Source organism: Triticum urartu, chromosome 2 (assembly GCF_003073215.2).
Source record: "Triticum urartu cultivar G1812 chromosome 2, Tu2.1, whole genome shotgun sequence".
In the NCBI taxonomy this organism is placed as follows: domain Eukaryota; kingdom Viridiplantae; phylum Streptophyta; class Magnoliopsida; order Poales; family Poaceae; genus Triticum; species Triticum urartu.
This window is the reverse complement of record NC_053023.1, coordinates 26,869,180-26,887,824: the sequence shown is the minus strand read 5'-3', so window position 1 is coordinate 26,887,824 and position 18,645 is coordinate 26,869,180. Positions and strand designations below refer to the sequence as shown.

At 49.2% G+C, this 18,645-nt stretch overlaps 2 protein-coding genes across 3 annotated transcripts; one reads left to right on the top strand and one right to left on the bottom strand.

The window, feature by feature from the left end:
• The first annotated feature begins 2,155 nt into the window (after window positions 1-2,155).
• On the top strand, window positions 2,156-3,625 carry LOC125540795 (uncharacterized protein At4g15970-like). 2 transcript variants are annotated; one of them, XM_048704353.1, is made up of 2 exons: window positions 2,156-2,503; window positions 2,579-3,625. In XM_048704353.1, the coding sequence occupies exons 1-2, from the start codon at window positions 2,177-2,179 to the stop codon at window positions 3,449-3,451; spliced, it is 1,200 nt and encodes a 399-aa protein (XP_048560310.1). In that variant the 5' UTR covers window positions 2,156-2,176; the 3' UTR covers window positions 3,452-3,625. The 2 variants fall into 2 exon arrangements, with proteins under 2 accessions (XP_048560310.1, XP_048560311.1); XM_048704354.1 differs by having other exon boundaries at window positions 2,162-2,503; window positions 2,585-3,625.
• A 1,118-nt stretch (window positions 3,626-4,743) lies between these two features.
• LOC125540794 (probable 3-hydroxyisobutyrate dehydrogenase-like 3, mitochondrial) lies at window positions 4,744-6,050 on the bottom strand. Its single transcript, XM_048704352.1, has one exon. It carries the CDS (start codon window positions 5,838-5,840, stop codon window positions 4,854-4,856), a length of 987 nt encoding a protein of 328 aa, XP_048560309.1. The 5' UTR covers window positions 5,841-6,050; the 3' UTR covers window positions 4,744-4,853.
• Between the last annotated feature and the right edge of the window lie 12,595 nt (window positions 6,051-18,645).

Genomic DNA, 18,645 nt, shown 5'->3' with positions numbered 1-18,645 from the left:
CACGAACCGGCACTAATGTACACATTAATGCCGGCTCTAATTCAAACCGGCACTAATGTGCTTCACGTTTGACCATTTTTCTACTAGTGATGTTGGATCCTCGAAGATGGTAAACCTGCATTTGGCTCTAGGTTTCTTTGGTCTCTTTTTTTTGCTTTTTTGCGAGGGAGGCTTCTTTTGGTCTCTAATAGGGTTATCTAGATGTGGGACGAAATCACTATTCTGACCCTTTGAACGAACTTTGTCACAAAATGAATTCAATGTGAAAGTATTTCACGATCTGACCCTTTTAGCAATACCACAGCCCGCGGCGTTTCTGTCCAACATAGAAACGCCGAGGTAGCTAGCGTGTCTGACCAAAGAAGAAACGCCAAGGTAGCTAGCGTTACGGACCATGTAAGAAACGCCGAAGGCGCTGGCGTTGCAGCCCATCATGGAAACGCCAATGACCATGGCGTTGCTGCCCTGTTTGGTCATAATTAATTAGCCTTATTAATTAGGTTGTTCATCCACGTTCCACATGCACATGAAAAAGGGCAGCAACGCCATGGTTCTTTGGCGTTTCTGTGATGGCCAGAAACGCCAGCGCCTTCGGCGTTTCTTACCTGGTTTGCAACGCTAGCTACCTCAGCGTTTCTTCTTTGATCAGAAACACTAGCTATCTCGGCGTTTCTTTCTTGAGCAGAAACGCCACAGGCTATGGCGTTGCTAAAAGGGTCAGATCGTGAAATACTTTCACGTCGAGTTCATTTTGTGACAAAGTTTGTTCAAAGGGTCAGAATAATGATTTCGTCCTCTAGATGTGTGTCTGCAGTACTTTCAGTTTGGTCCTGTGGTTTGGAGTTCCTAAGACGTGGTGGTTTCTTAGATGAAATCAAAGAGGGCGGCCCCTCTTTTGCTCAATAATTAAAAAACTGAAGCAGGTTATCTTTTCAACAACCAAAGTTCTCGCACAGATTAAATTGAGAGTAACAATGGAGATTGGAGAGAGAATGTTAGTTGGTGAGGCCGTGCTAGCCTAAGTCGCGTGCTCTGTAGCCTGCATGGTGCACGCGCTGCTACTTTGTTGAATTTGTCTTCCCAACGCTAACCAAGATCCAAGAAGGCAAACTTATCTTCCAAGATCGAGTTAATTAATCAGGAGGGATATGGGATCAGCAGGAGCCCAATGTTGGTTGTCGGTACTAAGGTTAATTTTCTTTTTTTAACAACACAGACGCAATCACTCATCCCTATAAAAACACACGCACACCCTACCCCTTTGAGTACTTATGCTTATGAGCACTTCTGAGAGACTGAGTCAGCATATCATCTTGAGATTGACGAAGTCTTCATAGGCGCCTCGTTGTCGACCGGAATGTCTCCTCCCACTGAACGTACATCATCAAAAAATCTTAAAATAAATCCAGGATAATGCGAGCACGAGGACTTAAACCCTGATGGCCTAGGAATGCCACTGTCCTCCTAACCATCCAACCTCAGGTTGGTTCGCGGTTAATTTGCTATTTGGGCTGCCTCTCAGATGCATGACCCCCAATTAATGAAGTGAATACTTGCAGTGCTAGAAATTGTACGAAAATGCTAATATTTGACACCAAATTTTTAGGCATGGCATATCAAATGTTAATTTATATTGGTGCCATAGTTTGCAAGCACGGTAATTTTCTGAAGAAAAAGAAAATGAACTAAGATGGATTTGCCATGCTTGCCAATTAAACTTGTCATTCTTGACCATCATAACTTCAATGAATAATATTTGATTTGACATGCTTAAAAATCCGACGTTTGCCAAATACTCGAGTCGAAATTTTATTACTATATAGTACTTGTAGTAGTACTAGAAATTATATATCTCTGCATAGCATGATTTGGTTGACCATACGCCACGACATAACGTGCCAGGGATCGCGCAGTAATCTCGAATCTCGATCAGCAACTGACGGTGAGTTAATGATTCCTGTTTGTACTTGTGTTGTAAGTAAAAATTGGTGTTTAATCGATCAGTTGCATGCATCACAGGGAAGAGAAGACTACACCCATGCATGCAGGATGGTTGGCTAGTTAATGGCACAAGGTCAAACCTTATCAACGGTAATGTTGATATGCCACAGCGTACGTCTTGATTTTCTTTTCTTTCTTCTCTCCCGGCCGGCAGAAAAGAAGAAGATGATGTGAAATGGCTGGCACATGCATGCCTTCTGTATGTATGATGCGCGCATCAAGGTCCAGTTCACCGTCGTCTATATATAACACAAGTCCAGTTGGCCGGCCGGCGGCACACTGTGTGCTCTCCACTCGCTGTGGATCGAGGATCCCCCAGTTCGTCATGTACGCGCTGAGACATATCCTGGGCTTCTTTGTGGGCGCGGCGATCACGGCGGCCTTTGTCGTGCTATTGCTGCCGCCTTCTCCTTCTCCGTGCCCGTGCCCGTGTGGTGGCACGCCGCCGGCAGATCACAATCTGGCGTCCTCGGACCAAGCTGCTCTGAAGAAGCTCGATACGGTAATTAAGTTTATGTTCCTTTTGCTTCTCCCAAAATTAATCTGGATGCACGTCTGAGCTCTGAACCTGCGCTAGCTGCAGGGGGTGAACAATGCTGCACGGGAACGGGAACGGGAAGAGGACGACGACGAGAAGCTGGCGGAGCTGCTGCGGAGCGCGGCCATGGACGACAACACCATCATAATGACCTTCACGAACGAGGCGTGGACGGCGCCGGGGTCGCTGCTGGACATGTTCCTGGAGAGCTTCCGCATCGGCGTGAGGACGGAGCCGCTGCTGAAGCACCTGGTGGTCGTGGCCGTGGACGGCAAGGCGTTGGAGGGGTGCCAGCGCGTGCACCCGCTCTGCTACCGCCTGGCATCGACGGCGGACTTCGCGGCGGAGAAGTCGTACAACACCCTGGGCTACCTGGACATGATGTGGGCGCGGAACAAGTTCCAGGCGCGGGTGCTGGCGCTGGGGTTCGGCTTCGTGTTCACGGACGTGGACATCGTGTGGTTCCGGAACCCGCTGCTGCGCATCCCGGTGGGCGCCGACATCGCGCTCAACTGCGACTGGTTCTACGGCGACAACCCCTACGACCTCAACAAGACGGCCAACGGCGGGTTCCTCCACGCCAAGCCGCGGGCGCGGACGCTGGCCTTCTTCGCGGACTGGTACGCGGCGCGGACCCGGTACCCGGGGGAGCACGACCAGTTCGTGTTCGACCAGGTGAAGCACGAGCTGGCGGCGCGGCACGGCGTGACGGTGCAGTTCATCGACACCCAGTACCTGAGCGGGCGGTGCGAGCCCCGCATGGACTTCCGCAAGCTGTGCACGTTCCACGCCAACTGCATCATCGGGCTGCGGTACAAGCTGGAGTATCTCACCGGCGTGCTCGACGAGTGGAAGCGGTTCAAGGCCCAGGAGGAGCTGCTCGGCACCAACAGCACCGCGCTCACTTACTGACATTCTCTCTCTCTCTCTCTCTCCAGTTGCTCGCCGTTACTCTCGAAATAATTTGTGCGAGAACTAGTAGTTGGCCGAAAAAATTCGCCTTCCGTTGACTCTCTGTACCGTTGGATTAAGATCCAATGGCTGCCCATTTTTGAGCTGGTCTTCCTCTTCCGGCCGTTAACCTCAGGCTTGCTTCTCTCCTCCGGGTGTGACGGTCCTTGTCTCCGGCCTCACCTCCCTTTTATCGTCACCGATTCAATTTTCATGTTCTCAAGAGTCCTTGCCCTTCGAAGAGCTTCCACACATCCCTTCTTTCGTGCTTGTCAAAGAAGGATGGAGTAGAAGGGAAGCTTGAGCATTTAACGCTTCAACTTTGAAGTCATTGATGAAGCCTACGCAACCTGGGTCGCACGTCCTGACCATGAGTAGAAACCACTCAACTCAGGCAAGCCTATTAATTAGCCTAAAAAGGCAAGCCAGTTAATTCTCTGAATCCAGTAACAAATCACCAATCCCCGTTCCTTTCAGCTCTCACGTCAGTCGAGCGGCGCCATCTGCAAGATGTAGCCTGAAGGACGTACACGACGCAACGAGCAGACGAGCTGCGCCTGAAGGACGAGCTGCCAGGGTGGTGAGGAAAGCTGTCGTGTGTCGTGTACGGCGGGGGAGAACAACGGGGGTGGCGGCCACACCGCGGCCGCGATGAGCGAGCCCAAGAAACGCCTCACAAGCAAGTTGTCGGGGCGCAAAGGAACGTTGGAGAGAGCAGCCGTGGCGAGTGAGCGGAAGAAGGAAAGGGATACGGATTCGTAATTTGTTAATGAAAGCACATGAACAATAGCCTACGCGCGTTGAGATTCGGTTTGTGCCAAGTATCCACCACCGGAGAGGGTCTCACGATCAGGACTGTGACCCAGGTCACATAGGATTTTTTTTTTCCGATGCCCCTCGAGGTTTGGATGCTTTGCAAATTGCTCGTCAGCCGTTATAATTCTTTTTAGAGGATAAATGAAGTTTTATTCCTTAGGTAGTACTCCCTTCGTTCCTAAATATTTGTCTTTTTAGAGATTTCAACAAGTGACTACATACGAAGCAAAATGAGTGAATCTACACTCTAAAGTATGTCTATACTCTATATACGTCCGTATGTGATAGTCCATTTAAAATATCTAAGAAATAAATATTTAGAAACGGAGGAAAATGATTTGGATTTGGATGCTAATTCATGGGAGTACCCCACTTCACCACCACAGATAACTGAATCACAGTTTATACATCAGCAAGCATCAAGAGGCATGCGAAAATGACATAAATCGGAGTGAATCCATGCATGGTTGCGACAGTGGCAGATCGAATACAGCCCAGAAACATCTCCGTATGTCCGTGTGTCGTTGCGACGAACACATGTCTTGCATTACTTGTGAACGCCGCTGAGGCGCTCGATGACGGTGATCAATCCCCGCACGCACAAGTCACCGTCGCCGTTCGCCACCATCGCCGAGAACATCTGCCGGAACAGCGCCGCCCCGGGCAGCGCGGTGGCCTCGTCCTCCTCCTCCTGGCCATCCCCGATCTCCAGTGCCATGCCAAGGTCCTTGATGATGTAGCGCGCGGAGCCGGGGCCCGACGCGAAGTCGCGGCTCACCGCGCGCGTGCCGAAGATGTCCATGACGCGCGACCCCGCCGCGCCCTTGGACACCGCGTCGAGGAACAGCCGCGCGTCGAGCCCGGCGGCGTCCGCGAAGGCCAGGGACTCGCTGAGGCCGACCACCGCCCCGACCACCGCCCCGGCCACCGCCATCTGGTTGGCGATCTTGCTGCTCTGCCCGCTGCCGGGCGGGCCCATGTGGGTCGGCGTGCCGAGGTGCGCGAAGAGCGGGGCGAGCCAGGCCACCACGGCCTCGTCGCCCCCGGCGAGGATGGCCAGCGTGCCGTCGCGGGCACCGGCGTCGCCACCGGAGACGGGGGCATCGACAGCGTGACAGCCGGCGGAGCGCGCGGCCGCGGCGATCTCCCGCGCGAGGGAAGGGGAGGAGCTCGTGCAGTCCACGAGGACGCCGCCGGGGCGGAGACCCGCCAGGGCGCCGGACGCGCGGTCCAGCACCACCGCGCGGACGTCTCCGGGGTCGCTCACCATGGTGAACACCACGTCGGAGGCCGCAGCCACGGAAGCGGGCGAGTCAGCGACACTCGCGCCTGCGGCGACCAGGGCATCCGCCTTGACCGACGTGCGAGCGTACGCAGTCACCGTGAACCCAGCAGCGAGGAGGCGCGTGGCCATGGCGCCGCCCATGACGCCAATGCCGATCCATCCCACCCGCGTTCTCCCCCGCCGCACCTGCGCCGGGTAACCAAACCCCAACGGTTTTACCTTCTTCCCCACCTCCATGACCATGCCCATGATCTTGACCTCACGGGCTCGACACGCTCAAGCTCAACAGTCTAAGCTCCCAACGACCCAAAGTTGTGGTTTGTTTGTTAGTTGTTACACCTGCACCTACAGAAGGGCAGATCATGAGAGCGAGAGAGAAAAAAAACATCCCATGATTCGCGCGTTCCAAATCTGGGATAAACAACTCACTTGTTCCAAAAAGCACAAGACTAACTTACACTAACTGCAACGTCGATCGTCAACTGGCAATAAGTCAACAGTGTTAGAGATATATTTAGTTTACTTGCATTTGGTAGTCTAGGATTTATGATCCATCTTCTACCTTATTTTTAAGATAGGTTTCTTATTCTTCAAGTCTTGTACTTAATATATACCCGTCCTCGAGATTCAGTAATATATCCATCATATTCCACAATAATCCCTCTCTCTCATTTCTAATATGATATCAGCCTAACCGATCCAACCTAGCCGCCGCCCGCCGCCCCGGGGTGATCGGCCTCCATGACCGCCGCTGGGGCCGCGCCGCCCCGGGGTGTCAACCGGCTGCCCTAAAGAGTCTTTTTCTCGATCTTTTGATCGAGGGTTTTTTTCTTTCTCGCCGGTCATTTTGATCGGCGTCTACTTTCTAATTTTCCGATTTAAGATTGGTTTGCGTCGCTCGACGACACACCTCTACTCCACCATTAGCATCGACTTCATAAACTTCGTTGTCTCTGCACGATCGGGCGTGCACATGGAGCGGCTGCTCGCGTACTCCTACACTGGCCCGTCAGTCCGCCACCGCTCGTGCGTCCTCTTGTGCCGCCTGGTCCGAGACCACTTTGGTTTCTCGTGCAGCTGCGTGGCTGTTGGCGTGTCCGGTTCCAGGCAGAGTACGGGCTCCTCACTCACCCTGTGCGTTTGGTTTATTTGGTTTACATGGTTCGATTTATACGGTTTTTCAGTTTATACGGTATTAATACTTCGGTAAATATGGTATGCAATTAAAATACGGTTTGGTTTCGGTATATACCAAATTATTTCGGTATGGTTTCGGTATATACCATAAAAACCAAAGTTGACGCGAATTTGGAAATGACGTAATAATAATTAGCAAATTTATGACTCAAAACACATACTATTCTACACAAATAGTATATGACTATATATATAAGTATATATGCATGCATTGATTCATCTGTTGATGGTTATGGACGTGCTTAGCATTTTAAAAATAGAAAAATGACTGTTACAAGAAAAAATTACGTGCTTAGTAGTGCATTTGACTCATGTACAAGAAAAATGATAACTTGTATGGTTGTTCATCTCAAGAAATATAAATTTATTTTTTACTTCGGTTTATTCGGTTAACCGTTCGGTTTTCCGGTATATACCATAAAAACCAAGTTCAAATCGGTTCATACCATACTGAAACCAGAAACCATAAAAATCATAAAATTGGTTCAATTCGGTTTATTTTCGGTATGGTTTTTCGGTTCGGTTTTTAAATACACAGAGTGACTTCTCACGCATGTTGCATGCACACGCAAATGTATGATCAGACCTCGTGCACTGTTTGTTTGTGCACTATTCGCACGTCCGGCCGTCGCGGGTCTTTCGTCCATCTGCGTCTTTTCAGTCTCGCTCATAGTGCCTTCGGTTTGATCAACCGTTGTGCACGCCTTCGTGGGATTTCGTGAAGATCATCATCAAGTATGCATGTCCCTACATCGATTGAGCATCAGACTACTGTTGCTTCGTCCTGTTGGGCCGCAGCGTCGCCGTCCCTGGTTCTCTTGGCAGCTTCATCGACTCGCGCGTCGCCGCTGTATCGTCCCTTTGGTTCGTAATGCCGTGATACACGGACCCTACCGCCACCCTAAAGCCGTCCCCGTGACTGTACTGACTCACGTGCCGCCGTTGCATCGCCTCTTGGGGCAACAGCGCCGCGGCCCACGGTCCACACCGTCGCCCCGACCTGCCCGCCGTCGTTGCGTCGCCCCTTCAGGCCGTAGCCCCGCGGCCTGCGGTCGACTCCGCCGTCACCGCGCATCGACCTCCCGTGGTATGCGCTGCACCATCTTCCTCGGCGCGGGAACGTCACCGTCTGTGTCAGTCTTCGTCACGCTGTCGGGTTCCTCGCCTACTTCGAGCATCGGCGCCGCGCTCCTAACCTAGCCGCCGCCGCTACCATCATAGCCGCCGCCGCTGCCCGTCCACCTCCTTCGTCTTCGTCCAGCACCAGCTCATCGTCAGCGTCGCCGTCATTTACCCCGACCACTTCGTCTACTCCGACCACCATTGGTGACATCGGTCTCACGCCAATTGGCACCACAACCGTCGTCGAGTCTCCTTCTCTGTTGGTCGCTCCGACTCCTCGACATGGCATACAGCTCGTGCAGGTGCCTCGTCTACGCATGTCCGATGGTGGCAACACCAATGTGTGCCTTCGTCCACGACATGTTCCCGAACCTGGCAAGCGTGATGCGGTGCTTCCTCAACTTCGTCTGCGTCCGTCTTTGCATACCCGGTGCTGGCAACACCGACGTGGGCCTTCGCTACGACATGTCCCCGGGTTTGGCACACCCGGTGCGATGCCTCGTCAACACCATCCTCCTTCCAGCGCACCACTACCCGACACCACTGTGCCCATGACTAACTCGGCGTCTCCTTGTGTCCACGGCTCCATGGCGACTCCCTCGACAGCCGCTACCCCGACTCGACATCGACCACGGCGTTCCTCGCACAGCTACCCCGACCACGGCGTTCTTCGCACAGCTACCTCGACCACGGCTACACCACCCCATCTCTCGGCTACCTCGACAACGGCACAAAGGGCTATCATCCGCTTGAGCAAATCGTCGGCTTCCTCTACAGTCAACAGGTCCGAGACGCGACACCGTCCACGACGCTCCCGCTACGGTTGCGGAGGGATGTCAGCCCGTCGGCTGCTATTCTCTCCAGTCTGACCGTCCACGACGCTCCTGTTGTCTACGATGCTACCGCTACGACTGCGGGGGGATGTTAGAGATATATTTAGTTTACCTGTATTTGGTAGTCTAGGATTTGTAATCCATCTTATACCTTATCTCCAAGAGAGGCTTCTTGCCCTCCAACTCTTGTACTCAATATATACTCGCCCTCGAAGCTCAATAATACATCCATCATATTCCGCAGCAATCCCTCTCTCGCCCTTCTAACAAACATGAAGCATGATCATCATACTACTAGTTTGGATGATATATATGGCAACTGAGGAATGATATAGCCTGTCGCCGGAGAGAAGCTATTCTTCTGTGCATGGTAGGCCCCACTGGGCACCATACGTGCATGCATGCGCCGTTGGTTTAGCTTGGAGATCGATACTTGGTTAGATCTTTCTCTCACCACCACATGCAAGCACACTGTTCCACCATCCCATGCTTTTTTATTTTGTTTCCAAGTTTAAATCTATTTATTTTTTGAACCGACAATATAATTTATGATACGTTTTCATATTTGTGTTAATGACGACGAGAACACTTTTGAATATATTTCAACAAGTTTTAAAATTCAAATTCTGGAACACTATAAAAGTACACAAAATTATGAAATGTTTTGTTAAACACTACAAAAGTTCAACGTTTTGTTGCAATAAAATCTATTGATATTTATAAGGGTTAATTTTATAAATGCCATTCCAAATTTGGTGATTCCAAGAAATGCCACTGCAATTTCCAAACTTTGAAAAATGCCATTTCATGCCATTTTCAGTGGCATTTTTCGAAGTCTGCAGTGGCATTTTTTAAAGTTTGCAAAAATTGTAGTGACATTTACAAATTTGAAAATTGCAAGGGTATTTTTATGAATCACCATAATTAGAGTAGCATTCATCTAATTAACCCTATTTATAATCTTTTAGACTAAGAAGGATCAGTTTGATATACATTGGCACACAATGTAACATTATGATATGCAATGGAACATGGCGAGAAAAACCGAAACATTCCAAAACCGAAAAAAGCTAGTTGGGCCGGTCCGAAAATGCACATGTGAGGAGCTGGGGGGTGCGCGTGTGGTCCCTAACCAGCGAGCGACCTGACTCGTCACATAGCACTGTTCTAGCTCACCCTAAAATTTGGATCAGCCTATACACATATTTGACATTAAGAGGAGATGGGCCAAAAAAAAAAGACAAAGACTGCCTACTCGCCCCATCCCATCCTCTAGCCCGACAAACAACGGGCTGCCCCACAATGCCACTGCTTCCCGACCCTCACCTCTGATTCTACACTGCCGATCTTGTTGACTTACCACCTGATATTGTCAGCTGCCATACACCCAGGAGCCGCTCCTGCCCGCCACTCCTGCCGGTCCGCACTCAGCACTAGCGACCCCGTCGATGTTCGGCGTGCTACTGAAGCTGCCAGCCCGATTTGACGTACAGGCACATTCTCCACTACCCCTTCCACATACTCATTACTAGTTTAGGGTTTGCTTTCATGTTGTGTATACCAAATTTATTTTTCATGTAATCCTGAACGTTTTGTACAAATTCATGAACAGTTTTTTTTCAAATTGTAACATTTTTCTTATAAGTGGACCTTTTTAAAAATTTTGAACATTTTTTTGAAACCCGTGAACATTTTTTGGAACCACTGAAGCATTTTTGGATGCTGCAAATTGTTTTTGCGAACAATTTTTTAAATCCTGAACATTTTCTGTTCAGACATTTCTTTATAGTGCATGAATTTTGAATCAGCAACAAAATTGTATTGATGATTTTTTTGTAATTCATGAACATTTTTTGATTTTTGTAAACATTTTTTATTGCACGAATGTTTTGTTTTAAACATGAACATTGTTTTGAATTTTTGAACAATTTTCAAAATCATGAATGCCTTTTCAATTCAGGGACATTTTCTTAATTCCAATAACTTTTTTAGAATTTGAGAACATTTTTTAACATGCAAACATTTTTTGAATTCGGAAGAATGTTTCCTTGTGAGCTTTTTTTTTAAATCCATTTTAGAAATCTTAAATCCTGAACAATTTTACAGAACAAAAAGAAAGTATAGAATAACAAAAGATATAGGGGTGCCTCCCCTCATATGCGCTGGCCCAAAAGCACGCGTGAAATAGGAGCTGGTCCCACGTTCCACCCTATAGATGTGTTGTCCAACTTAAGCGGGAGTCAAAATGATATGGTATTCTTTTGTTTTGAATTGTTTGGATTGCTTACCACATGTTTCATGTGGTAAATGATATGGTATTCATTGTACCTGTCAAACTTTCGACTACCCCTAAAAAAGTCAAACTTTCAACTGCCAATTTGCAAGGGAGTCAAAATGAAGTGGCAGCACGGAAAATGTCCTGTATCGGATCTCAAGGTCGCAAGCACAAGGCGGATCCTTCTTTTGGAGCCAAAAAAAGGTAATGAGCTCGCAGGGCGATGCCCGAGCGCTGGAGGTCACGAATACAAGCCCACTCAGAGAGTTGGGGTGATTGTCGAGAGAGGATTTTCTACCTTGTACAGGACCTTCCATGTATGCATCCATCACATTTCTTATTACTATATGGGACCACTGAACATCATTTATATTATTACATATATTCACACACTATTTTCTACTCACTAAGTTTCATTCAAATAAATAGATGCCTAATGTATGTTGAAATAAAAGTTTGAAACATTTTGTTTGGACAATTGTGTTTTTAAGATAAATAAATAGATGCCTAATGTACATGGCATAATGGATATCACTAGTGTAAAGTATTTTTTAGTGAAATAGCGAACCAACATGTGATTGGATGGTTAGGAGTACAATGATATCCCTAGCTCATCAGGGTTCAAGTCTTAAACTTGACATTGATGCTTGCATTATTCCTGAATTTATTTCAAACTTCCGACGATATTCTTTCAGTGGGAGGAGACGTTCCCGTCGACTACGAGGCGCATATGGCGATTTTATAAAATCTCAAGATGCCATGTGATACGTCTTCAATGTATCTATAATTTATGAAATATTTATGCCATGTTTACAATAATTTTATATGATTTAAATGGAACTAATCAGGATGGGCTGGAACTTTGTGACGATTTTTTTGAACAAAGGAGACCCCCGAAGCTTCTGGGAGGACCAAAGGAGCCACGAGGTGCCCACGAGGCACCAGGGTGCGCCCGAGGAAGGGGGGGTAATGGTGCCGTGGTGCCACGTGGACCCATCTTAGACCATCTTTGCGTGAGACCGATGCCAAAAACAATTATAAATAGAGAAACCACCAGAAATAACCCTAGAACTTCGACTCCGCCGCCGCAATCCTCTGTACCTTCGAAATACTATCTGGAGCCATGTTACGGCACCCTGCCGGGGGGGGGGGGGGGGGGGGGAACCATCACCGGAGGCCATCTTCATCATCCCGGTGGCCTTCATGACGAGTAGGGAGTAGTTCACCCTCGAGGCTAGGATTATGTACAAGTAGGTATGTGTTTGATCTCTCTCTCGTGTTCTTGATTTGGCATGATCTTGATGTACTGCAAGCTTTGTTTCATATGGTGTTTTCCCCTCTCTATCTTGTTGTGATGAATTGAACTTTTACGTTTGAGGTTTCACTATTGCCGGATTGAGTACTTGTTGGATTTGAGAACACTTGATATATATCTTGCATTTTAATACCCGTCGTGACACTGGAGTATTTTATTGATTCACTTGATGTATGTTTTGGCACTCAACTCACAGATTTCCGAGATAACATTGGGATAATCTATGCATAGGGGTTGATACACGTTTTCGTCCTACTTTATCCGTTAGAAATTTTAAGGCACTTTTTAAAATTCTTTGTGTTGGATTGAATATTATGAATCTGAAGTTATTTGATGAATATTGTGATCTATCGGCGGCGTGCACGGGCACGGAGAAGGAGAAGGCGGCAGCAAAAACAGCAGCACGACAATGACCGCCGTGATGGCCGCTACCAGAAACAAGCCCAGCTCAGCGCGTACATGATGAACTGAGGTCTTAGATCGGCCGACAGCGTGTGAAGTATATATATGTTCGAGTGGAGAGCACACACACTGTGCAGCCGACCGGCGAACTGGACCTTTGACGCGTGCAACATACACACACAATCCATGCATGTGTCGGGCATTTACTGCCGGATAGGTCTCAAGATTTCACATGATCTTCTTCTCTCAGGATAGAAGAAGGAAAAGAAATTCGAGACGTTGTGGCATATCATTACCCTTGATGAGGTTGACCTTTTGCCACTAACTATAGCCAACCATCCTGCATGCGTGTAGTCTTCCGCGTGTTAGAGTCCAGTTTGTATACGAATATAATTACCCTAGCGTATATACTTTGTATATGTACTATCCTATGCTATATAATGAAAGCAACGCAGCCCTATTGGAATACACGCTGCTTTTTCAGAGTCTATAGGGGAAAGGTACACGATGATTTTTTGAAGTCTACAGGGGAAGATTCCACCAGCCCCAATTGTTTTGGGTGAGAGATCGAACCTCCACTCGTTTCTGGTTTCTGCTTTCTTCCTAGGGAAAGAAGATATGATACTTTTCGAAGAATGCAATCCCCGCATTCCGGCCCTGCTCTGCAAATCAACATCTGAAGATCTACGGGTCACCATAGTCTTCTGATCCACTAATAAGATTCCGCGCTCGAGATGATGTGATCTGAACGAAAAGATAGATACATCCGAGCTGCGATACTGCGAAACCCTCCACCCGTTATGTTTCCTATATGGTATCAAACTAGGTATCGATCATGACTTCCGCTGCTTCCTCAAACGCCGCCGTCGCACCCTCGACTGCCGCCAGCGCTCCAACAGCCACTGCCCCCGCGGTGGGGATCTTCTCTCCTGTCCTCGCTGCTCTCCTCGCCGGCACCAACGGCGGGCAGAACGCCCTCGTCGTCAGCACCGCTGCTGGCTCATCCAGCGTCGGCAACCTCGGCTCCTTCATGGCTGGGGTGATGCCGCCTGCTTCTTCAGCTCCTCCGGCCGCCGCAGTCCGGCCCGATCCCGTTTGCCCGCCCGTGGTGCCCACGTGCCCACTCCTGCGCCGTTCCACTTTGCGCATCTGCTGACGATCAAGCTGTCAGCGGAAAACTTCCTCTATTGGCGCGCGCAGGTTCTTCCTCTCCTCCGTAGCCACAATCTTCTTGGCTATGTTGATAGATCGATGCCGTGTCCATCACCGACCGTTGTCGCCACCACTACTGATGGCGCACAGCACCTGGTTCCTAACAGGGCGCATGCGATTTGGGTGCAGCAAGACCAAGCCATTCTCTCGGCGATCCAACCGTTGTTGACGGAGGGGGTGGCCGGCATGGTTTTGTTTGCGGCAACTTCTCAGGACGCGTGGACAACCCTAGAGAGCAGTTTCTCCTCTCAATCTACGACGCGCTTCATGGCTCTTCGTCGGCAACTTCAGGATATTAAGAAGCTTGATCTCTCGGCCACGGTTTACTTCAACAAAGTTAAAACTCTAGCCGATACTCTTGCTGCCATTGGGAAACCCCTCACCGATGAGGAGTTGACCGGATTTGTTCTTGGTGGTTTAGATGGTGATTATGACTTGCTGATCGAGGTTGTCCAAGGACGCGACACTCCGATGCCTCCTCGCGATCTTTATGCGCGACTTCTTCAGACTGAGCAACGCATCGAGTCTCGACGATCGGTTGAGGTTCATGGTGGTTTCTCCTCAGCTAATGTCGTGACTCGTGGCAGTCCACGACAACCCTACCGCGCTGGTGGGAACACATCTTCTTCATCTGGTGGCAAGGCAATCCACCCCTCGCCATCACAGCAGCAACAAAACTACACCAACAACAACAAGTCTGGATCCTTCTGTCCTACATGCGGTCGTCCTAACGGCGGTCGCCCGACATGCCAGCTCTGTGGGTTTCAGGGGCATGTTGCATCTCGCTGCCACAAACGCTTTAAGCGTGATTTTCTAGGGATTGGCAACGATGGATGCAACAATGAGAGGCGGACCTCCATGGCTACTCAAGGACCCATTGGCTTGGGTGGTACTGGCCACGGTCACGGGCACACTCCGTCCTACCCCATTGATGCAAGCTAGTATATGGATACAGCAGCTACAGATCACATGACCAATGAGATGGACAAGCTACACTCAAGCCAACCTTACCTCGGCCATGTTAAGGTTCACACTGCAAACGGGTCAGGTATGCACATCACACATATTGGTCAATCTTCTCTTCCAACTAGCACATCTAGGGAGCTTCAACTTCACAATGTTCTTCATGTTCCCGATGTTACACGTAATCTTCTATCTGTTCCTAGACTTACTCATGACAATGATGTTTTTGTTGAATTTCACCCTTTTGATGTCTTTGTTAAGGATCGCGCAACGAGGGACGTTCTTCTTAGAGGTCACTTCCACCATGGTCTCTATCCACTTGATGCACCTTCAAGGTTCAGTGTCTTCAGCAGTGTTCGTGTCAAGCCGTCTCAGTGGCACTCACGTCTTGGTCATCCAGCTACTCCCATTGTGCGTCATGTCCTTAGTCGTCATCAACTTCCAGTCGAGTCTTGCAATAAAGATAAGTCCGTGTGTGATTGCAACGCCCTCGATGCGGCTATATCTCCCACGTGTCGAAGCACGACTTAGAGGCATAACCGCATTGAAAGCAATGTCGTAAGTGAGGTAATCTTCACACAACCCATGTAATACATAAGGGAAAAGATACATAGTTGGCTTACAATCGCCACTTCACACAATTACAAGAATAAAGCATTACATCATCCAGATACAATCAGGGTCCGACTACGGAACCAAAATGAAAGAAGACTACCCCAAATGCTACACAGATCCCCGATCGTCCCAACTGGGCTCCACTACTGATCGACTAGAACGAAACAACACAAAGGACAAGATCTTCAACGAGCTCCTCCTTGAGCTTGGTTGCGTCACCTGCACGGTTTAACGGCACCTGCAAACTGGTTTTGGAAGTATCTGTGAGTCACGGGGACTCAACAATCTCACACCCTCGCGATCAAGACTATTTAAGCTTATAGGAAGGGTAAAAGGTATGAGGTGGAGCTGCAGCAAGCGACTAGCATATATGGTGGCTAACATACGCAAATGAGAGCGAGAAGAGAAGGCAAAAGCACGATCGAATAACTATGATCAAGAAGTGATCCTAAAACAACCTACGTCAAACATTACTCCAACACCGTGTTCCCTTTCCGGACTCCGCCGAGAAGAGACCATCACGGTTACACACGTGGTTGATGTATTCTAATTAAGATCAACTTCAGGTTTTCTACAACCGGACATTAACAAATTCCCATCTGCCCATAACCGCGGGCATGGCTTTCGAAAGTTCAAATCCCTGCAGGAGAGTCCCAACTTAGCTCATCACAAGCTCTCATGGTCAACGAAGGATATTCCTTCTAGCGGGAAGACCCGATCAGGCTCGGAATCCCGGTTACAAGACATCTCGACAATGGTAAAACAAGTCCAGCAACACCGCCCGAATGTGCCGACAAATCTCGATAGGAGCTGCACATATCTCGTTCTCAGGGCACACTCAGATGAGACTAGCTACGAGTAAAACCAACCCTCAAGTTTCCCCGAGGTGGCCCCGCAGGCAGCTCGGTTCGGACCAACACTTAGAGAAGCACTGGCCCGGGGGGTTAAAATAAAGATGACCCTTGAGTCTGCAGAACCCAAGGGAAGGTAGTAGGTTGTTAGTGCAAATGGTAAAACCAAGGTTGGGCATTGCTGGAGGAGTTTTATTCAAAGCGAACTGTCAAGGGGTTCCCATTATAACCCAACCGCGTAAGGAACGCAAAATTCGGGAACATAACACCGATATGACGGAAACTAGGGCGGCAAGAGTGGAACAAAACACCAGGCATAAGGCCGAGCCTTCCACCCTTTACCAAGTATATAGGTGCATTAATTAAATAAGAGATATTGTGATATCCCAACAAAATAACCATGTTCCAACATGGAACAAGCTCCAATCTTCACCTGCAACTAACAACGCTATAAGAGGGGCTGAGCAAAACGGTAACATAGCCAAACAACGGTTTGCTAGGATAAGGTGGGTTAGAGGCTTGGCTCAACAATATGAGAGGCATGAAAAGCAAGTGGTAGGTATCGCGGCATAGGCATAGCAAAAGAGCGAGCAACTAGCAAGCAAAGATAGAAGTGATTTCGAGGGTATGGTCATCTTGCCTGAAATCCCGCAAGGAAGAAGAACGAGTCCATGAAGAAGAAAAACGGACGTAGCCAACGGATCCTCACAAACACGACGTTATCGGAACCAACCCGAAGAAGCAACACCGGAAAAGAAACACACAACATAGTAAACAACCATCACATAAGCATGGCATGATGCACAACCAAGTATGATGCATGTCCGGTTTAAATATGCATGACATGGCAAAGTGCACAAACAAACCTACAAATTGACGGAACACCACGTGACTTATTTAGTTCACTCCCGGTTAGGTACTCAACAAAATTAAATGTTGTTGAACATGGCAAAAGGGTGAAGCAAAGTAAAACTATCTATCTAGTCAAGTTTAAATGAGGCCAGAAACAACGAACAACAATTCCGGAAAAATCCTCATATGCATATATTAGGTTTGGTACTGTTCTGCCCTAAACACAATTTTAGAGTTGTTAAACATGCAAAATAAAGCCACCATATTAAACCAGGCATTTTTCTACCCCATTTACAAATATAATTTATTTAAAACCGAGCTACGGTTTAAAAGTTATGAAAAAAATCATTTTAGCATGGCAATAGGAGCAAATTAATGCAAACAGCTGTTTAAACATTTTTAACATGGATCGATGCACGGTTGTGGAGTTATTAGCATTTTGAAACAATGGCATTTACTGAAATTATGCATGCCATGAAAAGATGTCTCACACTAAAAATAAAAGGCCAAAGAAGAAAATATGCGGAGCTGGGAGTCGAACGCAGGACCTCTTGAATGGATGCATGCACGAGTGACCAGTGGGCTACGATGAAAGATTAATAAACAAAGCATTTACACGCAACATGAACCATACCCTGGTGCAAGTCTGACGAAACTGAAAACTGAAACAGCGATAGCTTGCTCTGAACCGTGGCTGCTCGATAGATGCGGGGTCAACGCGAACATACAAGGCAGCGAGGCATTCGCGCGCAGGGTCGAAGGGGACGCAGCCATGGCGACTCTCGAGCGGCTTCGGTCTTGTCCGCGACGGCGCTGCTGCTTGCATACGGCCGGTGGAGGCGAGCGTGCACGAGCACGGGCAGGCTGGAGACGTGGATCCGGCGGCGGCGAGCTTGCCGGCGTAGGGGACGAGGGCAAGCAGCGGTGCTCGGGCGGCGAGACACGGGCGTCCTCCTCATCTGCTCAAAGCAGAGGCCGGACCTGGCATCGGCGGCGCGCAGGAAGAAGACGACGGCGAACTTGGCGCGCGAGGGAGAGGAGCTCGGGCTGCAGGAGAGGTCCGGTAGGGCAGCGCATGGAGGAGGGCACGCCATGGCTGAGGCCCTGGTGGACTTGGGCGGTGGAGCCCGACGTGGCGACGGCTCGACGAGGACGTCCATGGCAGCGGACGCGGTTGACCCGTGATGAGGCTTGCGGAGCGAGGGAGGCAGTAGGCGCGAGGCAGCTTGCTGGCGAGGGCGAGGCGGATGCAGGCGAGGATGACGGCGACGAGCTCCTGCTGGTCGCCGGCGGCGGCAGGATGAGGTGGCGTCGGGGTCCAAAGTGGGGTCGAGGAAGCATCGGGCGCGTCGTGGTAGTCTGAAGGTCGGGGTCGCCGGTGGGTTCGCGGGATGCAGCACGGGCACGGCGGTATCCT